Here is a 17,849-nt window from a genome sequence, read left to right on the forward strand (position 1 = left end):
ATGCGTCTATAATTGCAGGGCAGGTAGATCTTCACCTGAGAAACATTTTTACCCAATGCAAGATTTGCTCCAAATGCTTTAGTTTCAGAGATATAAGCACACAACAACGGACTACGAAGACAACGGACGACAACGAATACGGTCGATTTACGACGGACGCCAAGTCATGAGAAAAGCTTACTAGGCCCTTTTAAGTCACATCAGATAATAAAAAGCGGCCACACGAATGATTCAAACGTGTGTGTCTAATAAAATTTTAGTGTTTCATATGGTATTTCGTCGGCTATTTTTTTATTGATTCAAGAGAATTGTTTGGACCAGACTACTTTGTTGACGTTACATCAAGGTAATGTTCATAAACTTTTTTCTGGTTACCTTTTATAAGTTGTTACATGTATAGACAGTTTATCCACCTGCAATGCGATTATTTGGTTTTCTTTTTCATTGCAAGAAACTTTCGTCATTAAATATGGTGAATATATATTGAATATTCTAAGAAAAGGTGAGTTTAATGTTTTATTGATACTTTTACAAAAGCTAAATTTAATGTTTTATTGATATATTTACAAAAGCTACATTTAATGTTTTATTGATATATTTACAAAAGCTACATTTATGTAAAAAGTAAAATCACAAAAATACTGAACTTAGAGGAAAATCAATTCGGAAAGTTTATAATGACATGGCAAAATACTATGGACAAGAACTGTCATATTCCTGACTTGGTACAGGCATTTTCAAATGTAGAAAATGGTGGATTAAATCTTGTTGTATAGCGCTAACCCTCTCACTTTGATGAAGTAAATAAATAAATATGACTAGATATACGTCTTTCAAAAAATCAAGTGGTAATTAAATGAAAGTGTACATAGTTCATATAGCACGGTTTCCATTTTCTGTTTTCACTTTCCGATTAACACGCTAAACATTATTATACATAATATTAAGCAAGACTAGTATATACATGATATAGTATCTGATGATCAGTATATTGGTTAAAAAAAATTGCACAATTTAACAGGCCACATCAATAACCAATACGCTCATTGATTTACATAGTTTTCGTGACAAAATCTGGTATTGAAATTTTGTTCAGAACGCTTCATTGACATACACTTTTTCTGTTTGTCCTGAAAGATGTCAAATAATTCAATGATCAAGAGTATAACTAAAATATGTTTTCAATTATTATTGAAGACTTTAAAGTCTTACAGTAAATATTGCTATACTGTACAGTTTTGCTGATGGGCAGATGTTCAATTTGTACTTTCTGATATGTTGTGTTAATTATTGCAAAATAAGTATTTTATTGGTACTAAAATCATAATGATATGAACATCCAAACAGTTTGCCTCATATACTTAACTGTTTATTCTTGAATACTTTTTCTCTAGTTCGGGTTGTTGTCTCTTTGACAAAATCCCCATTTCCATTCTCAATTTTATTCTTAAATGTAATTAAGTCATTTTAGTTGATTATTATTCTGTATAAAGTTATTGAAGTACTTTTTATCGATCTGACCTCATATGATAAAGAATTTTAAAGCAATTCAGCAGCTACCAATTAATTGACGATGGAAAACAAGCATGTGTTTTCAGTAATTTAGGACGAGAACAAATGAAATAAGAAATCAATAGGGTAAGTGCTGTGATGTTCCTAAATTTAGACTACAAGACGAGTGCATATCAGTGTATATGAGCATAGGTGCGAAATGTAATAAAATATGCTCATGTGGACCATGTTTAAGTTGCAACAAGAGTACCTCAAATAACAGGAACGTTGGCACTTGAATTGAATTTAAATTTAATGTTAACTGAATATAGGTGGTTTTGACTGCATACATGTATCATAAAAAGAAGAACGGAATCGATTGTATTTCATTGAAGAACGGAATCGATTGTATTTCATTGAAGAACGGAATCGATTGTATTTCATTGTAAGTAATATCGTTTGGAATTGAAGAGTATGTGACAGATATTATTACTAACTGTATCAAATTTGTACTTGAATGTCTTTGGATTTGTACATAAAACATGCTACGATACTTTTGATAATTCAAAATTTGATTGAGAATACCTTTCTTTAAGTTTAATTTACCATTACAAACTTTTCATTACACAAATATAACTTATTTCAGTAAATGCTTGCATTTCATTTATATATAATTCAACCACAAGACTATCATTGTACGATCTTGCGTTGTATTAACATTACACATGTTTTTAAGTTATCAATATAAATACCAGAAGTTCAGTTAGTACCAATGCAAGATACATGACTGTATAATCTTAATAATTAAAAGGAAATGCTTTGAATTTTTTTACATCTAAAAAAACCAACATTATCTGTTTATGATTCTTAAGACTACCTTTCTGATTTTCCAATTCCTCATACACATTTGGTTTATCTTTGGTACACAATGAGTCATAATGGTCTACTGAACTAAAACACATAATATAACTGCAATAAAGTTATAAATACAAAGTATGTAATAGGTCTTTTTGCTTATATGTTCGATTAGAAATAGTTCGTATTGAATGATTTGTAATGGGTGTATATAGCTGATTTCATTGGTTTTCAGCACAGAAATCGATATCAGAAGATTATAGTGCGTTTAAGTACATTAATATTTTTATCGGCATTCACCTCAAAAGCAAACAAAACCTTCAATCAGACTAATTGAGAAGGGATATAGTTACGATACTGTTGTCAGGTCAATAAAGATTGCATATTTTGGCTTTAATATTCATTTATTTAGAGGGTCTTTGCATCGGACCTAAACACATTTCTTCTAAAACCAGATGTTGGCATGATACGGTTTATGTTCTTCATATTTATTTTATGATGGTATAAATCTAGACCCCTAACGGGCGGGATTGTACTTGATATTCATATGATGAATACATAATCTTTCAGTCAGTTTAATTGTGGTCTGGAGCTGGCATGTCAATAACTGCTAGTAGTCCTTTGTTAATTTATGTATCATTGTCAATTTGTTTAGATCCTTGTTACCTAAAAGAGGGACGAAAGATACCAGAGGGACAGTCAAACTCATAAATCGACAATAAACTGACAACGCCATGGCTAAAAATGAAAAGGACAAACAGACAAACAATAGTACACATAACACAACATAAAAAAAACTAAAGAATAAACAACACGAACCCCACCAAAAACTAGGGGTGTCTCAGATGCTCCGGAAGAGTGAGCAGATCCTGCTCCACATGTGGCACCGTCGTGTTGCTTATGAGTTAACAAATTCGGTAAATAGTCTAATTCGGTAGATCACATTTATGAACGGGAAGGGGACTGTAGTTACGACGTAAGTAACATATCCGCTATCATTTGTGAAACGGTTATTCCATAACGGTCAACCAACTTGTGATGGCGTCCGTAATCTGACATTGTACTCGGACTTCTTTTGAACTGAGTTTTACTGTGCGTATTGTTGTATGTTTGTTTTTTTATACATTGACTAGATGTATAGGGAAATATAGTATCAAACACCATGTTTAAACCTACTGCATGTTTAAGCTATCCCAAGTCAGGAGTCTCTGGCCTTTGTAAGTCTTGTATGATTTTAAATTACAGTTTAGTTTCATATGTATATTTTGGAGTTAAGTATGACGTATATTATAACTGAACTAGTATACATTTTTGTTGAGGGGCCAGCGTAAGCACGCCTCCGGATGCGTAAGTTTCTCGCTGCGTTGAAGACCCATTCGTGGCCTTCGTCTGTTTTCTGCTCTTTGGTAGGGTTGTTGGCTCTTTGACACATTCACCATTTCAATTCTCAATATTATATACACAGAAAACTTCCTTTAATATTATTCAATAAAAGAGTTTGTTTCTATTCATATTCTTTTAATATTAGAGCTTTAAACCGTGGTTGTGCCTTAAAACATATGTAAAAACATCGTCATGTGCAAGTTGTACGGTATCAAACTCGGCACAACTACTAGATCTGCATCGCATTTTGTGTTGTAGTATAACCCTTGAGTATCAAGTTTTTGGTGACGCTGTACCTACAGGAGTTTATCTTACACTAATGATAAAACTAACTTTTTAGGGCAAGGTATTTATATGTCGAATTTGTTTTTTGTTATAGTAAGGCAACTTTTAATCTCTAAACCGTCATGTGTCGATGTTCAGTTACACAGGAGATCAACAATAAGAACCTCAACATCAACAGTAGATTAATGCTACTGTTTGCTAATTACAAAATAATCATCTAAGGAAACATGATTAAATTGTACCCAAATATATCCTTGTTTTATTTGTGCGACTTTATTTAAACAGAAAATGACAATTTTAAGGATAAACAATTACATGTACGCATTAATTATCCATATAAATACTTACGGTTTAGACGATGGCAGGCCTACAAGATTTACAAATAGCAAATTGTTATAATTAAAACTTTTCTACATGCAATATGTGTTGCAAATATATTTAGGATTTGTGGTAAACTTGTTTATAATGCAGTCTATATAGAGGTACAACAACCATAGGACAGATTGATGGTGAATGTAAAGAGTCTTAAATTCCGTTCATGTTTGAAGAATTAGTTAAATGAATAACAGCGATAATTATGCATACATGGTTCTTCGATATATCAAGATAATTTACATCGTTTTGGTATCCTTCTATACATATATATTATTCTGAATAATTTATTCACTGGGTAATACATTTATACTGTTTTTTACAGCTCGTTGAAGAAAACAACAACTATAAGTTATTCACTTCGAAGCCAATATTCCTTTTTTCTTTAAATATTTATCGTTTAACATATAAATATTACACACCTTTGTGATTATCTAAATCATCATACATCTCAACAGTGTATTTTGGTCCAAGTGATTCATAGGTTTTACTGGTTCTGAAATGTGTACAGAAAAGTTATATAACTTGTTCTATCTAAAGTGTAATAAAAACGGACAACTAATAGGTGACGATTTACGTATGTCTGTTAGAAATGCATTAGAACTAGTCAGAAGAATTAGATTATCACAGATTATCAATGTATCTTAAAAAAGGAAAACAAAATACACTTATCTGGTGCAGGAAAATTCGTACCGTTTATGTTATTACTACCACTAGGTCGATGCCTCTGCTGGTGGACTGTTAGTCCCCGAGGGTATCACCAGCCTAGTAGCCAGTACTTCGGTACTGGCATGAAAATACAGACTTTTTGTGCTTTTAAAATTTGCTGTCACAAAATGTTAGAAATTATTATAAATTAAGAAATGTATCTCCCTCTTGCAAAGCTCTGATTCCGTTTCAGGAATTTGGCTATACTTTTTGGACCTTTTGGATTATAGTTCTTCATCTTTTATATAAGCTTTGGATTTCAAATATTTTGGCCACAAGCATCAGTGAAGAGACATGTATTGTCGGAATGCGCAGGAAAATTGGTACCGTTAATGTTATTACTACCATTGGGTCGATGCCTCTGCTGGTGGACTGTTAGTCCCCGAGGGTATCACCAGCCCAGTAGCTAGTACTTCGGTATGACAATACGGATATTTTTTCTTTTATTAAAATTTTCTGTTACAAAATGCTAGAAATTATTATATATTAAGGAATGTATCTCCCGCCTTTGGATTTCAAATATTTTGGCCATGAGAATCACTGAAGAGACATGTATTGTCGAAATGCACATCTGGTGCAGGAAAATTGGTACCGTTAATGTTATTAAAAATATGATCACGCAAAAGGGGAGTGACAACTTTATACATATTGTAATCAAAGTTTATATATTTTTATATTTATTAACCTATAATAAATAGCAAAACATGTAAGTAATAATGTAAAAATCACTGTCAATGCTTGAGATGTTAAATGGACATGTTACCTTGTTATTAAACATATGTTTAAACTCTTTCGAACAGCGATATACTACTGTTGTCTTTATTTAATATTACATAGTTTAACTTTTTATTCTCCTATTCTATGATAATTTTCTTTTCTTTTCTTTTCGTGATGTATAAGTGCAACAACAGTATATCGCTGTTCAAAAGTCATAAATTGACTGAAAGAAAACAAATCCGGGCAGGAAATACCATGTGAAATTGTTACCGGTCGTAAAGTCCTTCAGAGTTCGTTAACTGTTAGTTCTTATCTATTACCAGCTAATTATGAGGAAAATATCAGGTGTGCCGTTCACCAGAAACATGTTTATAAATTATACGAGGAAAGAGTGACTATTTTGAGTATATTACAATTCAATTTTTCCCGTTAATCAAAACACATACGACTATTTACGATTTTTAGCCATCTATATATGTCTCGCGACTTGGTGTACCATCTGAAGATGTTGGGATGTATCCATCTGAGTTATACGTCAAGAAAAACCTTAAAATATCAATTATTTGTCGTCTAACTCATCATTTTTTGCAATAAATGCTCGATCTGAATTATATTTAACCGATCACTATAAGGATATCCCTTTCTTACTTTTTTCATTAAAATACACCTTGCGGCTCATTTATAATTTGAAATAAAACTTACTTTTTTATCAAGATATAAACTATAAAAATCATTGACCAGTTTCAATAAAATATTATTAAATATGCATTAACAAGATATATACAAATTTATTGTTACTGTGTATACAAAATACAAGTTAATGTGTAAGTAATTTGTTATACTATCTTTACAAAATTGGGAACCCAGGATTGTACTAGAAGATCGCATTTATTGATTTGTTAACCTGTATTGATCTTTTAAATCGAGTGCCTCTGAGTCTTACAATTTATAAACGACACTCGTATATGTATGTATCTGGAGTGCAAAAAATAAACACTATTTGATGATTTTATTGTTTTAGAGTAGTATCAATATAAAAACTTACGAATTTGTCGGTTGAAGGCCTACAAGATATAAAAAAAATAATTGTGTTGTTTTTTGTGAACGGATCCTATCTCATGCAATTGATACAACTCATTGATGATGTACAACGATATTTTTTCCTATTATGATGTTGTAATTTTATTTGTTTTATATATAAAATATACTGTTACTCACTTTATGGAATAACTGTGTATAAACATATTGAATCATTCAAATTACTATGTTTTTTTTTCATTTACCACAAGGAATGTATTCTGTTAGGCGTATTTGCAGAACTTTTTGGATTTTTTTTTAATATCTCGCCAACCTGTGTTAGATTTAATTTTTCTAGTTATTTTATTCTAGTACCACTGACAAATCGCCGATGGAGGTAACGCGCTTATGATATACTAACTAATAATCTAGGTATAACTTTGTTTTACTAGTATCAAATATAAATCTACTATGATTTGTAGATCAGATACATGTGCAATATGTACATGTAATTTTAAACGATAACGTTATTGTACACATACCTTTACTATTCTCCAAATCATCATAAACGTCAACAGTCTCCTTTGTTCGAAGTGCTTCGTAGTTTTTACTAGTTCTGTAATATGTTAATGATAATTATGATATTTCTCTCTAATACATATTGTAATTAAAGTGAAACCACTATGCGAAAATGGGTAAATCTTGATAATTATGTATCTTCAGTAGAAATGCAAATAAGTGAAAAAGACGTTTTGAATAATGATGATAAATACAAAACAAATGCATAAGCTACTTATACTTACTGTTTCTCTTGTGTACCTGAAATGTAAACATTCTCTATTTAAAAATGAACAATATATTGGTATATTCAACGACATCTTGTGAATGAGTTATTCTTGTTGAAAAAGGCATTTAATATTTTTGACATCATCAAGTGTAATTTTTTGACGAAAAATAATATTTTTATTTCAGAACACGAGGTTTAAGAGGAATTTATAAAAAGGATATATCTGACGTACCCGATTTACTAACAACCTCTTCGTATTTATCTCCAATTTGCACGTTTCCAAAGCCACTGTTTTCATAAAATCCAGCATTTCTTTAAAATAAACAGTTAATTTAGGTCACAAGAATCATGTTTTTGTAGATTTTGAAACGTTAAATATTTTCTTTTAAAATAGTTTCAGTGTTCACGTGTTTAATAGGTAATCTTAGTCTTAAAAGTATAAATAAAACTTATCATACTTATTTGAAGTACAAAATGGCTTCGATTTTTTACTTAAATGATATTTCTTAGTTATCAATAATTTTATTAAAATTAGAATTAACCATTTTTACTCTGACGTTCTATTAATGTTTCTTAAACAGATCGCTTCTTGTGTTAATTCAAAAGCAATATCCATCCATATGCTAACATTCCCATGAAAATTTTTAAATTGTTTGTACGCACATTGAACGACAAATTTATGTGACGTATAAAATTTTCTGACGTCAGACACTCAATAAATGTGTTCGTAGATAGTAGATGTTTTTGTGTTCTGTTAAATTGTTCCTTTTAAAATTGTTAAACGATGATGACTGATGTACCCATATTTTGACTATTATATTTATTGTGTCTGTTTATTTAACGCATCAATGTAAAAATATCGGAAATTGATGAGACTGTCATTAAAGTGAGAGGGTTAGCGCTATAGAACCAGGTTTAATCCACCATTTTCTACATTTGAAAATGCCTGTACCAAGTCAGGAATATGACAGTTTTTGTCCATTCGTTTTTGATGCGTTTTGTTATTTGATTTTGCCATGTGATTATGGACTTTCCCAATTGATCTTCCTCTAAGTTCAGTATTTTTGTGATTTTACTTTTTCATCCAAGTATTACGACAAATTCTGCATTCTGCATGGGGCAACTGACCCTTGGACTATTCACACAGGACGATCAATTATTTTGTATTGATACATATGTACATGTAGTATCGTTCGGCATAATAGAGCTTTCTTACAAATTGACGAAAGGTACGTATGCTTGACGAATCATACGTAAGACTCGTTTTAGGGATCCTTTATTTTGACACATTTATACAATAGTCGTGGAACTTCGGACAATAATCGTGCATGCTACGACACTTATTAAATTGGATTTTTCTTGAGATATATTTAGGATTTCGGGACGTACGATAGGTTAGAATATGATTATTGATACCACCAGGTCGGAGGAGGTAACACTACAAAGTATTCTAAATATAGAGTTGTCAGACGAAAAAAATGTCCCCTAGAAAACTAAAAACCGACCCCTCCCCCACTTTTAATATTACAATGTTGCACTGTTTAACCCAAGAAAATATCAAAGCAAATACAAATGTCTTCTTCCCTAACCGAAATACAAATACGTCCTTGATTCATAATTTGCAACGCTCAAAATAATAAAATGAAAAAAATAGGATGATCTTTATACTATTCCATATACTGGTGATCATTTCATAACTTTTGAACCATCGCCTTAATGTGATATATGATACACCGGAGCAATGGAACGGTTATTTTAGCTTATAACTGCGTTTTGCCTAAGTCCTGAACATTCATGAAATATTAGCCACTGGACGATAAGTGACAACTTCGTGTCTATCTTCCAAACATGTGTACTGTTAAATCGTCATTATAAAATCCACAATATATATGGTGTAAAACTGTAGATTCATTTCTTGATATACAAAGTCTTTTTTTTTTTTTTTAGATTTTTTCAACATTACTTTTTAAAATAATTGTATCATCATTTTATAGCAAATCTCGATATTTGTTGAAAGTGTACTGTAACAAATAAAAATAAATGTGAATCTTGTCGTTAAATTTAGACTAACGATCTTCAATAATGTCATTGAGTTGTTAATCGTGAAACTCGTGCTTAAAAAATTCCCGCGGAAATGTGTGTACTCGTGGTTTACGTAAATAACGTATCGGACGTAAGTGTATTTGACACTTTTTTTCTCTGTTAGATTATATTATAAGTGTTTTTGTAAAAATGAAATACGTGCTCCCTTTACGTTCGTTCGTACCTTTCGTCAATTTGTAAGAAAGCTCTAATAAGAATGTATGTAATATTTGCAAGTTATAATAAAAAGAAAAAATGAATGATGTTGAAAACAACTTTTTTTTTCAAACTTATTAATAGTGAATTTAGAAAACAATCGTTTGCCGAAATTTATTTTTAAACTTATGAGTGCATATTCATTCATAAACACACAAACTACCCTATCGTATGCATGACAAAACTAGTAAAATTTAAAAGAGTGACTTTTAATGACAATTATTTTCAAATCTTAAAAAAGAAAAAATGTACAAAAATAAATATACGGCACTTCAAGGTATGTTCCTCAACTATGTCAAAATCAAAAGCGAATCAAACGAATGGAACACATCTGAGGGTGATTCATATTCTGATTTAGAAAATGGTAGATTAAACCTGGTTATATAACTAGATAAACTTTTCACGTTTATTGCCGGTTGCAAAAAATTAAATAAACATGACAAAAATTTGGGTACAAGAGTCAGCAGCCTAACGAACATTACCAAAAAAGGAATATATATATATATAGTTAAAATATACAATATCTTAATTTGATGTGGAACTATCATCCTTTTAAAAAGTTTAATTTCAAATGCAGATATGATTTTTCAAAATATTCTAAAATGGTAAAACAATACCAATAAAGCCAACAATAGTATACCGCTGTTCGAAAGTCATAAGGGTTACGAACTAAAACTGAGGTAAACACATCATCAACTATAAGAGAATTACTACGAAAAAACCAAAAACAACAAAAAACCATAACGAGTATGCAACACACACAGAAACGAACTATAAGATACCAACAGCCATTTCCCTTACTTGGTACAGGACATTTAAAAAAAATGGTTGGTTGGACATGGTTTTGCGGCTAGCTAAGCTTCCCGCCTTTATGGCAGTGTTAAATATAACACTAAAATGATAACATTACATGCCAGGACTACAGTACAAATAAATGCAAGAACATTACGGACAGAGAAAAACACAAATAGACATTACAATATGACATTTCGACATGCTAATAGTTATTAAAGGAACCAGGCTTATAATTGAATACACCATACGTGCGTTACATAAGACTCACCAGTGACGCTCAGATCAAAAAAGTAAAGAAAGTCAAACAAGTACAAAGTTGTAGAGCACTGATGACCCAAAATTACAAAAAGTTAGTATTTAGAATAATTCGTACTTTTGCAAACAGTAAGTTTATAGAATGACTATATAATTTATGTTTATGTCCACATCGAAGTAGGGAATCACCACTAATAAAAAACGAACACATAAAACAATATAGGACAATAAAGGACAGCACATAAAAACATGCATTGTCACAGACGATCATGCATAAAAGTAATTAATAAACCGATCTAGTTATTTGGAACCAGAACCAGTGTCACAGCTTTACAATTGAGGTGTATTTTAGGGATGCAATTACAAGTGTTCAGTACCGTTAGTGTGAACATGTCCCTATCATTAACTAAGACATGTCAGACAGAATACATTAATAATTCTGGAGACAGACACATAAGCAATTAGTATATATGTATGTGTATATACAACTGATTTGACATTGTGGTTTCTCGATTTGTTTCTGGTTAAACTACGGGTACTACATGTGCAGCAGGGTTTTAATCCGCTCACATCAATTAAGGTCATTCAGTTTTTATAGGAGGTGTCGTGTTGCTCATTGTTTTATTTTTCTATGTTGTGTTTTGTTTACTCTTTGTCTTTTCGTCGTTCTTAGTTCTTTGCCTTGTGGTTTTGTTCTGGACTTAACATTTTAAAATTTCTTTTGTAATTTTGCCTCTCTATTACCGCGTCTCTGTTTTAATTTATTAACTCATTAGTCATCTCCTGATTTTGTAGTATTCGTCGCTTTGTATAGATAGACTAAAATCGAAACCTAAGTTTTTAACTATTTGTTTGTTATACTATGACTGTAAAATAATTTTGTACTTACTTTTTGGTTTCTTTCTTGCCTGTCAATTAATAAATACCTTATTATAAATCAAATAATGATGACAATGATAAAGACATATTTTGAATTCGTGAAAGAAGGTTTGAACAAATGTCTGTATTTTTTTTCAAGAAACTTTTCGATTTCATTTTATTTTCATTTCATCATGTAGGATGTATGTATGAGCAACGATTTATTTACCATCTTCGTGAATGACTATGAACGGAGAAGCAGTAGATTAATCGGAAGAGAGAGAGAAGATGGTAAAAGACAATCACAAATCAAAAGTCTCAAATTAAAAGCAACAGAAAGCACAATGACCAAAAACAGTAAAGACGACAGCAACAAAAAGAAAACGACAATGACAAAAATGCATACTTATAATGAAAATTGAACAACACAACTAACCCAGAAAAAAACCCACGTTTATGTTACAAACAAAAAGTAGGACATCATTATGGTTTTTGCTAAAAGGAACATATCTGTGAGAATCTATGAAACAGATGTATAATGGCCAACACAATGATGAAATCATGGTTTAGTCCTTAAATCTATCAAAGAGGTGACTTCAACTTTACCCTTTGAACCCTCAATTCGATGGCTTCCTTGCATGTTGTTGCATAAACCGTCTTTCAAAAAAATCATAATAGGAAATGCAAATCATGCAATATCGTTTCAGATGTGAAATATATATCTTCTATGTGTAAGCGGAATTGATGTAATGGATTGTACAGTTTACGATATCAGTCAGATTACTGAATCCTTATTTTCATTGAGATATATGCAGATGCAGTTAAAATACATTAATTCAAGAACATGTGTATGACATTCGTCGTTCTATAAATCATGTGGTACTTTGCAGAAGTTGATATTTACAAAATATGACATGCAAAGCCGTAATGCTAACGGCTACGTCATTCCTAAGATCACTTTGCGATGCATACTACATAGTTTAGTACAAATGTTCGATGTTGGTAATATGCGTCTGTATCTAGTTTATTTATAAACATGTCTTGTTGATTTTTTGTTGTCATGTTCATGTATGAACCTTTGATTAAAGTGAACGCCTTCTTTTTTTAAGATTATTTCTAACCCACTCTTCGACTTCCATGTCTTACAGTGAACATATTTATTATTATCCATGTTAATCTTCGGTGATCAAAATGAACGAATAATGTTATTCATAGATGCTATCTGAATATCATAATATTACCGCACCATTACAGACACGTAATAATGGAATAAATTATCAAACATGATTGAAACAAAATGTTTTGAAAGCCAATTGAACAAACATTATTAGAAAATTTGATCAGGGTAGCACAGTTGTGTCGATTCGTTTTAATCTATTCAGCTAAAGTTACAAAATTACCTTTTCTCTTTTTGAAGATCAGAATACTAACGATGACGGCACATACAATCAGCAATACTACCAGCACACCTGCTACAGTGCCAATTATTGCATTTGATGAAGTTTGACCTTCTGTAAAAACACCTAATTTTTAAACATAATTTATATTCACATTGAATTGAAATTTAAAAAACATTATAAACTTATAATGGTGAAACAACTGGAAGGTCATGTTGTATAATCACATTAATAAAAACCGTAAGTTATTCCTATATTTGTTTCATGCACAGTCCAAATTAAAAAAAATCTTTTGAGAATTGGAAAATTGAAAGAAAAAAAACAAAAAAATGGTATTCATGAAAATCATAGAAATTAAAGTGGTATATATGGAAGTCTAAATTAAAAATGATAGAATTTGTTTATACTTTGCCAAAACCTAGTATATATTTATATTTTTCGAAAATATAATAAAAATGATACATGACCATATATCACAGCGCATTTCTTAAAGCTACAGGTTATGACAAAATGACACATTTTGTATGGATTATACAGGGAAAATCATCATTATGTGATTAGCATCTAAACTAAATGATAGAATTATAAAACAAAATATTAGAAGATAGCTTTCAGAAAATGCATTGAGAATACCAAAAGAAAAGATAGGGTCATCGTGCCTTTTTCAATCTTTTTTTTGTCTAAAATCCATATAGATTTCTTTAGAAAATGCACTATTTCAGAGTAACCTCCCCTTCAAATGTCTATTTAAAAATATTAAAAATCAAGCAGAAATAATCAACACTGTAAAAATGTTAATACTGATAAGTTATAATCTCATACATTTGTTCTTTTAAGTGCAAATTCACATAAGTTATCTGCATGTCTGCATCCAATTCTGCTATTTTAATTGAAAATCTTGACTTAAGATTCTCCTTTTTTCACAATCAAAGATGGCGAATGACACCCATACCACCTTAAACAGTTATATTTCAACTACTACTAATACCTGAACTTTGAGTTCGTATTGCCTCAACATTTGTATGTTGGCTCTGATTTATTTTGTTTTTTGCGTACATTCTTAATTCATATGATGTCTCATCTTGTAAACCTGTCAAGGTGTAAACTTTATATAAGTCAAGTTGGTTACTGGTTTTGATTTCCTGTTGGAACCATATACTAGTTCCGGTAATACAATATTGAACGTAGTACGTCTGTATTTGTCCGCCATCGTATCCAGGAATCCACTGAACTGTAATACTAGTTTCACCTGAACCGATTATTGTAAAATTTGATGGTGTTTCTGGTGCACCTGAAATAATTATTAAACAAATGTTTTTTTCACTTAAATATTAACTGCATCCTTAACATATCATATAGAAGTGAAATACGGTTTACAAATAGTAAAATAATTTAAAAAAAGGGGAGGCATACATGTAGGAAATAAACATTTTTGAAAAGATATTACGTCACTTGAAAGTTGTTTAACTTAATACATATTTGTAAATAAACTTACCTTAGATACACTCATGATATACACCAGGAGTTTAATAATCTTTACTTACTGGCAGATTCCAGAGTCACTTCATGCTGTACATACTGACTACCATAATAAAGACGTAATGTATAATTAGTGAAGTCAGCCTCCTGTAGATCACTTATAGTCATTGTAACTCTGTAACCATCCAGCTGTACTTCTACACCATGAAACACATCTTTCACTATTACAGGTTCTTCATTAATGACATATTTGTTAGATACTAACTGTATATTACCTATATACCAACTAATACTAGAATACTTTGGAATACTGTACACAGTGACATATACTTTAGTACTTTTACCAAACTGTCCGTACTGTGTAGAACTGTCTTTATTGTCAGCTGTTATCACCGGCGGAGCTAAAAGATTAAAAGTTATTTCATTAAACGTTATATTTAAATCGATCAAATATTTGTTTTGTATTCTACATATATTCGTAATATAAAGTATTTTTCAAAATGTATTACACCTAGTGGAAATTAATTGTTATTCGGGTGCATGTAAATATATTGTACCTGATTCTAACGATAGAAGCAGATAGAAACAATTTATTATTTTTATGAAACATAAACACAAAATGATTAAATATATGTAGTAAAATTGAAAAAGGAAATGGGAAATGTGTCAAAGCGACAACAACCCGACCATAGAGAGGACAACAGCCGAAGGCCACCTATGGATCTTCAATGTAGCTAGAAACTCCCGCACCCGGACGCATCCTTTAGCTGGCCCCTTAAAAATATGTATACTAGTTCAGTGATAATGGACGTCATACTAAACTCCGAATTATACATAAGAAACTAATATTAAAAATCGCACAAGACTAACAAATGCCAGAGGTTCCTGACTTGGGACAGGCGCAAAATTTTTAGCGGGGTAAAACATGTTTATGAGATCTCAACCCTCCCCCTATACCTCTAGCCAATGTAGAAAAGTAAACGGAATATATGTGTATGTATACGGAAATAAGAATGGCGACGGATTTACACAAGTTTTTCCAAACTTGTTGCCGAATCCCATATTTGAACTTTATGTAACATTGCAATATTTTATCTTGTAATTTTTCATTATTAATTTAATAAATATTTTTTAAACCAAATAAAAATGCATTGAAGGTTACAAGTGTCAATCTTGAAATAGTATTGATTGTTTGTCAGTTTCCTATCGTTTATAGACATGAAATATATTTTTCGAATAATTCTACAGATGACCAATTCATCGGCGAAATATTTCAGAGTTTTTGAAGCATACGATCAAGTTGGTTTCAATTTATATTAAACACATACATTTAATATCATTGAAGAATATGTTGATCGAGAAGGGAGAACTATTTTAATCAATATGGAAGTCGATTATAATGATTTAACGCTTGTAAACGGGTACGCTCCGAATACAACTTAAAAAGTAAAATAATTGTCAATTTTTTTAAGGGTCATTGATACAACAATCTAAGTATACTTATTATTGTTCATTGTTATATGAACAAAACGATGAGAATGAAAAAGAAAAACTTCAATTAAGGTAACAGAAAGTAAATAAACATACGACGAAAGGTTTTAAAAGTATGGTTAAAAATTAAATGCAATCGATAATTGGAGAGTTTGAAAGTCAAATGAAAGACTAGACGCATAAAAAAAAATAAACTCACCAGCATAACAGATTATTTTTTGTCATTCAAGATGCAAGTTCAGTTGCACTAGATATAAGAACTATGGTTATTCGTTATACAGGCAAGGTTTCTATTTCCCTACAAGATTAACCATTATCAGGAAAACTAAAGAAAGGCTTTCACAAATTTAAAAGTAGCATAGTTGAAAAAGTATCAACCAAAGATGTTAATTTATGGTGTGATAAAAAAACTATTTAAATATAAGAAAACAAACTAATACATCTTATCGCTATTCCGGCTGACCCAAAAATTTGTCCCGCTTGAACTGTTGACGTCATACAACAATCACTTTACCGTTGTGGCGTCAGATATTTTGTATTAAGACGTCAAAACTTTTCGGGTATCTCTGGGATTTCCAGTATTGGCGGACAAATATCGATAAGGTGTATAGTGTGAAAGTTATTTTAAATAGAAAACAGAGTGATTACTATTAGAATTGTAGCAAAAAGGAAAAAGTCAAACTTTTTAAAATAGAGCTATATCAGTTTTCTCCTTTATGACCACAAAAGTATTAAGAAATTGCCTCTTTTTAGAATCACGATAAAAACAGCAATTATTTAAGACCGGAAGTGGAACGGTTTTTAAAATGTAGATACCAAAAATTTTCGTATCTTGATCTTAATTTAGATTATGCCAATTTTGATAGTAGTATGCAATTCATCTGTAAGACTTTTCCATGTTAATATAGGAAAAAGTAAAATCACAAAAATACTGTGGAAAATTAAAAAGGAAATCCATAATCAAATAACAAAATCAAAAGATCAAACACATCAAACAAATGGTTAACAACTGTAATATTCCTGACTTGGTACAGGCACTTTCTTATTTAGAAAACGGTGAATTAGAATTAGTTGCAACGCTAGCTAAAGCTATCCTTTGTATGACAGTTGCATCGAATTATATTCAATGGTCAACAAGGTATGAACAAAACGAACACAATAAAAGGTTTAAATGTCAAATATAGCAGTCGTCATTGTGTTATAATCTTAATCACTATAAAAACAAACACACATGTAACAAAGAAACACAAACTGGCATATAGATGAAGCGTACTAGCACAAATTAAAAACAAGACAAACAAAATAACCATAGCGCAATAACACGATGACGGGATGTATCAGTACAAATTCTGTGTCTTATCAAATTTACCGCTTCTATTTCTATATTTCTAAACAAACACAATATTTATGCTTTGATTCATTTTTATTCAATTTTGCCACAGCGGAGACAACCAGAAAGTAGGGATTTTGCAAAAGACCATGCATGGCTTTATCGTGTACCAAGTTATAACCATTGAACCTTAAATTTAAACATGCCATGGGCAATAAATCCTATAATAAGTCATCGAACTATTTCAGATCAAAATCATATCTTCATCACTTTAAAACATAAGTTTTGCACTTTTTCTTTTATTTCTACCTTTTAAAGTTTAAGAGGAGAT

At 30.9% G+C, this 17,849-nt stretch overlaps 1 protein-coding gene across 1 annotated transcript in view; it reads right to left on the reverse strand.

Moving 5' to 3' along the window:
• Nucleotides 1-647: 647 nt before the first annotated feature.
• LOC143079414 (kin of IRRE-like protein 3) overlaps nt 648-17,849 on the reverse strand; it is a 45,743-nt gene continuing 28,541 nt past the window's right edge. The window contains exons 6-17 of the mRNA XM_076254746.1: nt 14,763-15,098; nt 14,207-14,509; nt 13,222-13,332; nt 11,853-11,871; nt 7,848-7,927; nt 7,632-7,647; nt 7,371-7,444; nt 6,857-6,875; nt 4,809-4,882; nt 4,363-4,381; nt 2,369-2,442; nt 648-1,130 (exon numbers count right to left, since the gene is read on the reverse strand). Of these exons, the coding sequence (XP_076110861.1) occupies nt 1,093-1,130; nt 2,369-2,442; nt 4,363-4,381; nt 4,809-4,882; nt 6,857-6,875; nt 7,371-7,444; nt 7,632-7,647; nt 7,848-7,927; nt 11,853-11,871; nt 13,222-13,332; nt 14,207-14,509; nt 14,763-15,098 (1,163 nt within the window). The 3' untranslated portion in view covers nt 648-1,092. The remainder of the gene's footprint in view (nt 1,131-2,368; nt 2,443-4,362; nt 4,382-4,808; nt 4,883-6,856; nt 6,876-7,370; nt 7,445-7,631; nt 7,648-7,847; nt 7,928-11,852; nt 11,872-13,221; nt 13,333-14,206; nt 14,510-14,762; nt 15,099-17,849) is intronic.

The sequence above is a fragment of the Mytilus galloprovincialis genome, chromosome 6 (assembly GCF_965363235.1).
Source record: "Mytilus galloprovincialis chromosome 6, xbMytGall1.hap1.1, whole genome shotgun sequence".
Taxonomy (NCBI): Eukaryota; Metazoa; Mollusca; class Bivalvia; order Mytilida; family Mytilidae; genus Mytilus; species Mytilus galloprovincialis.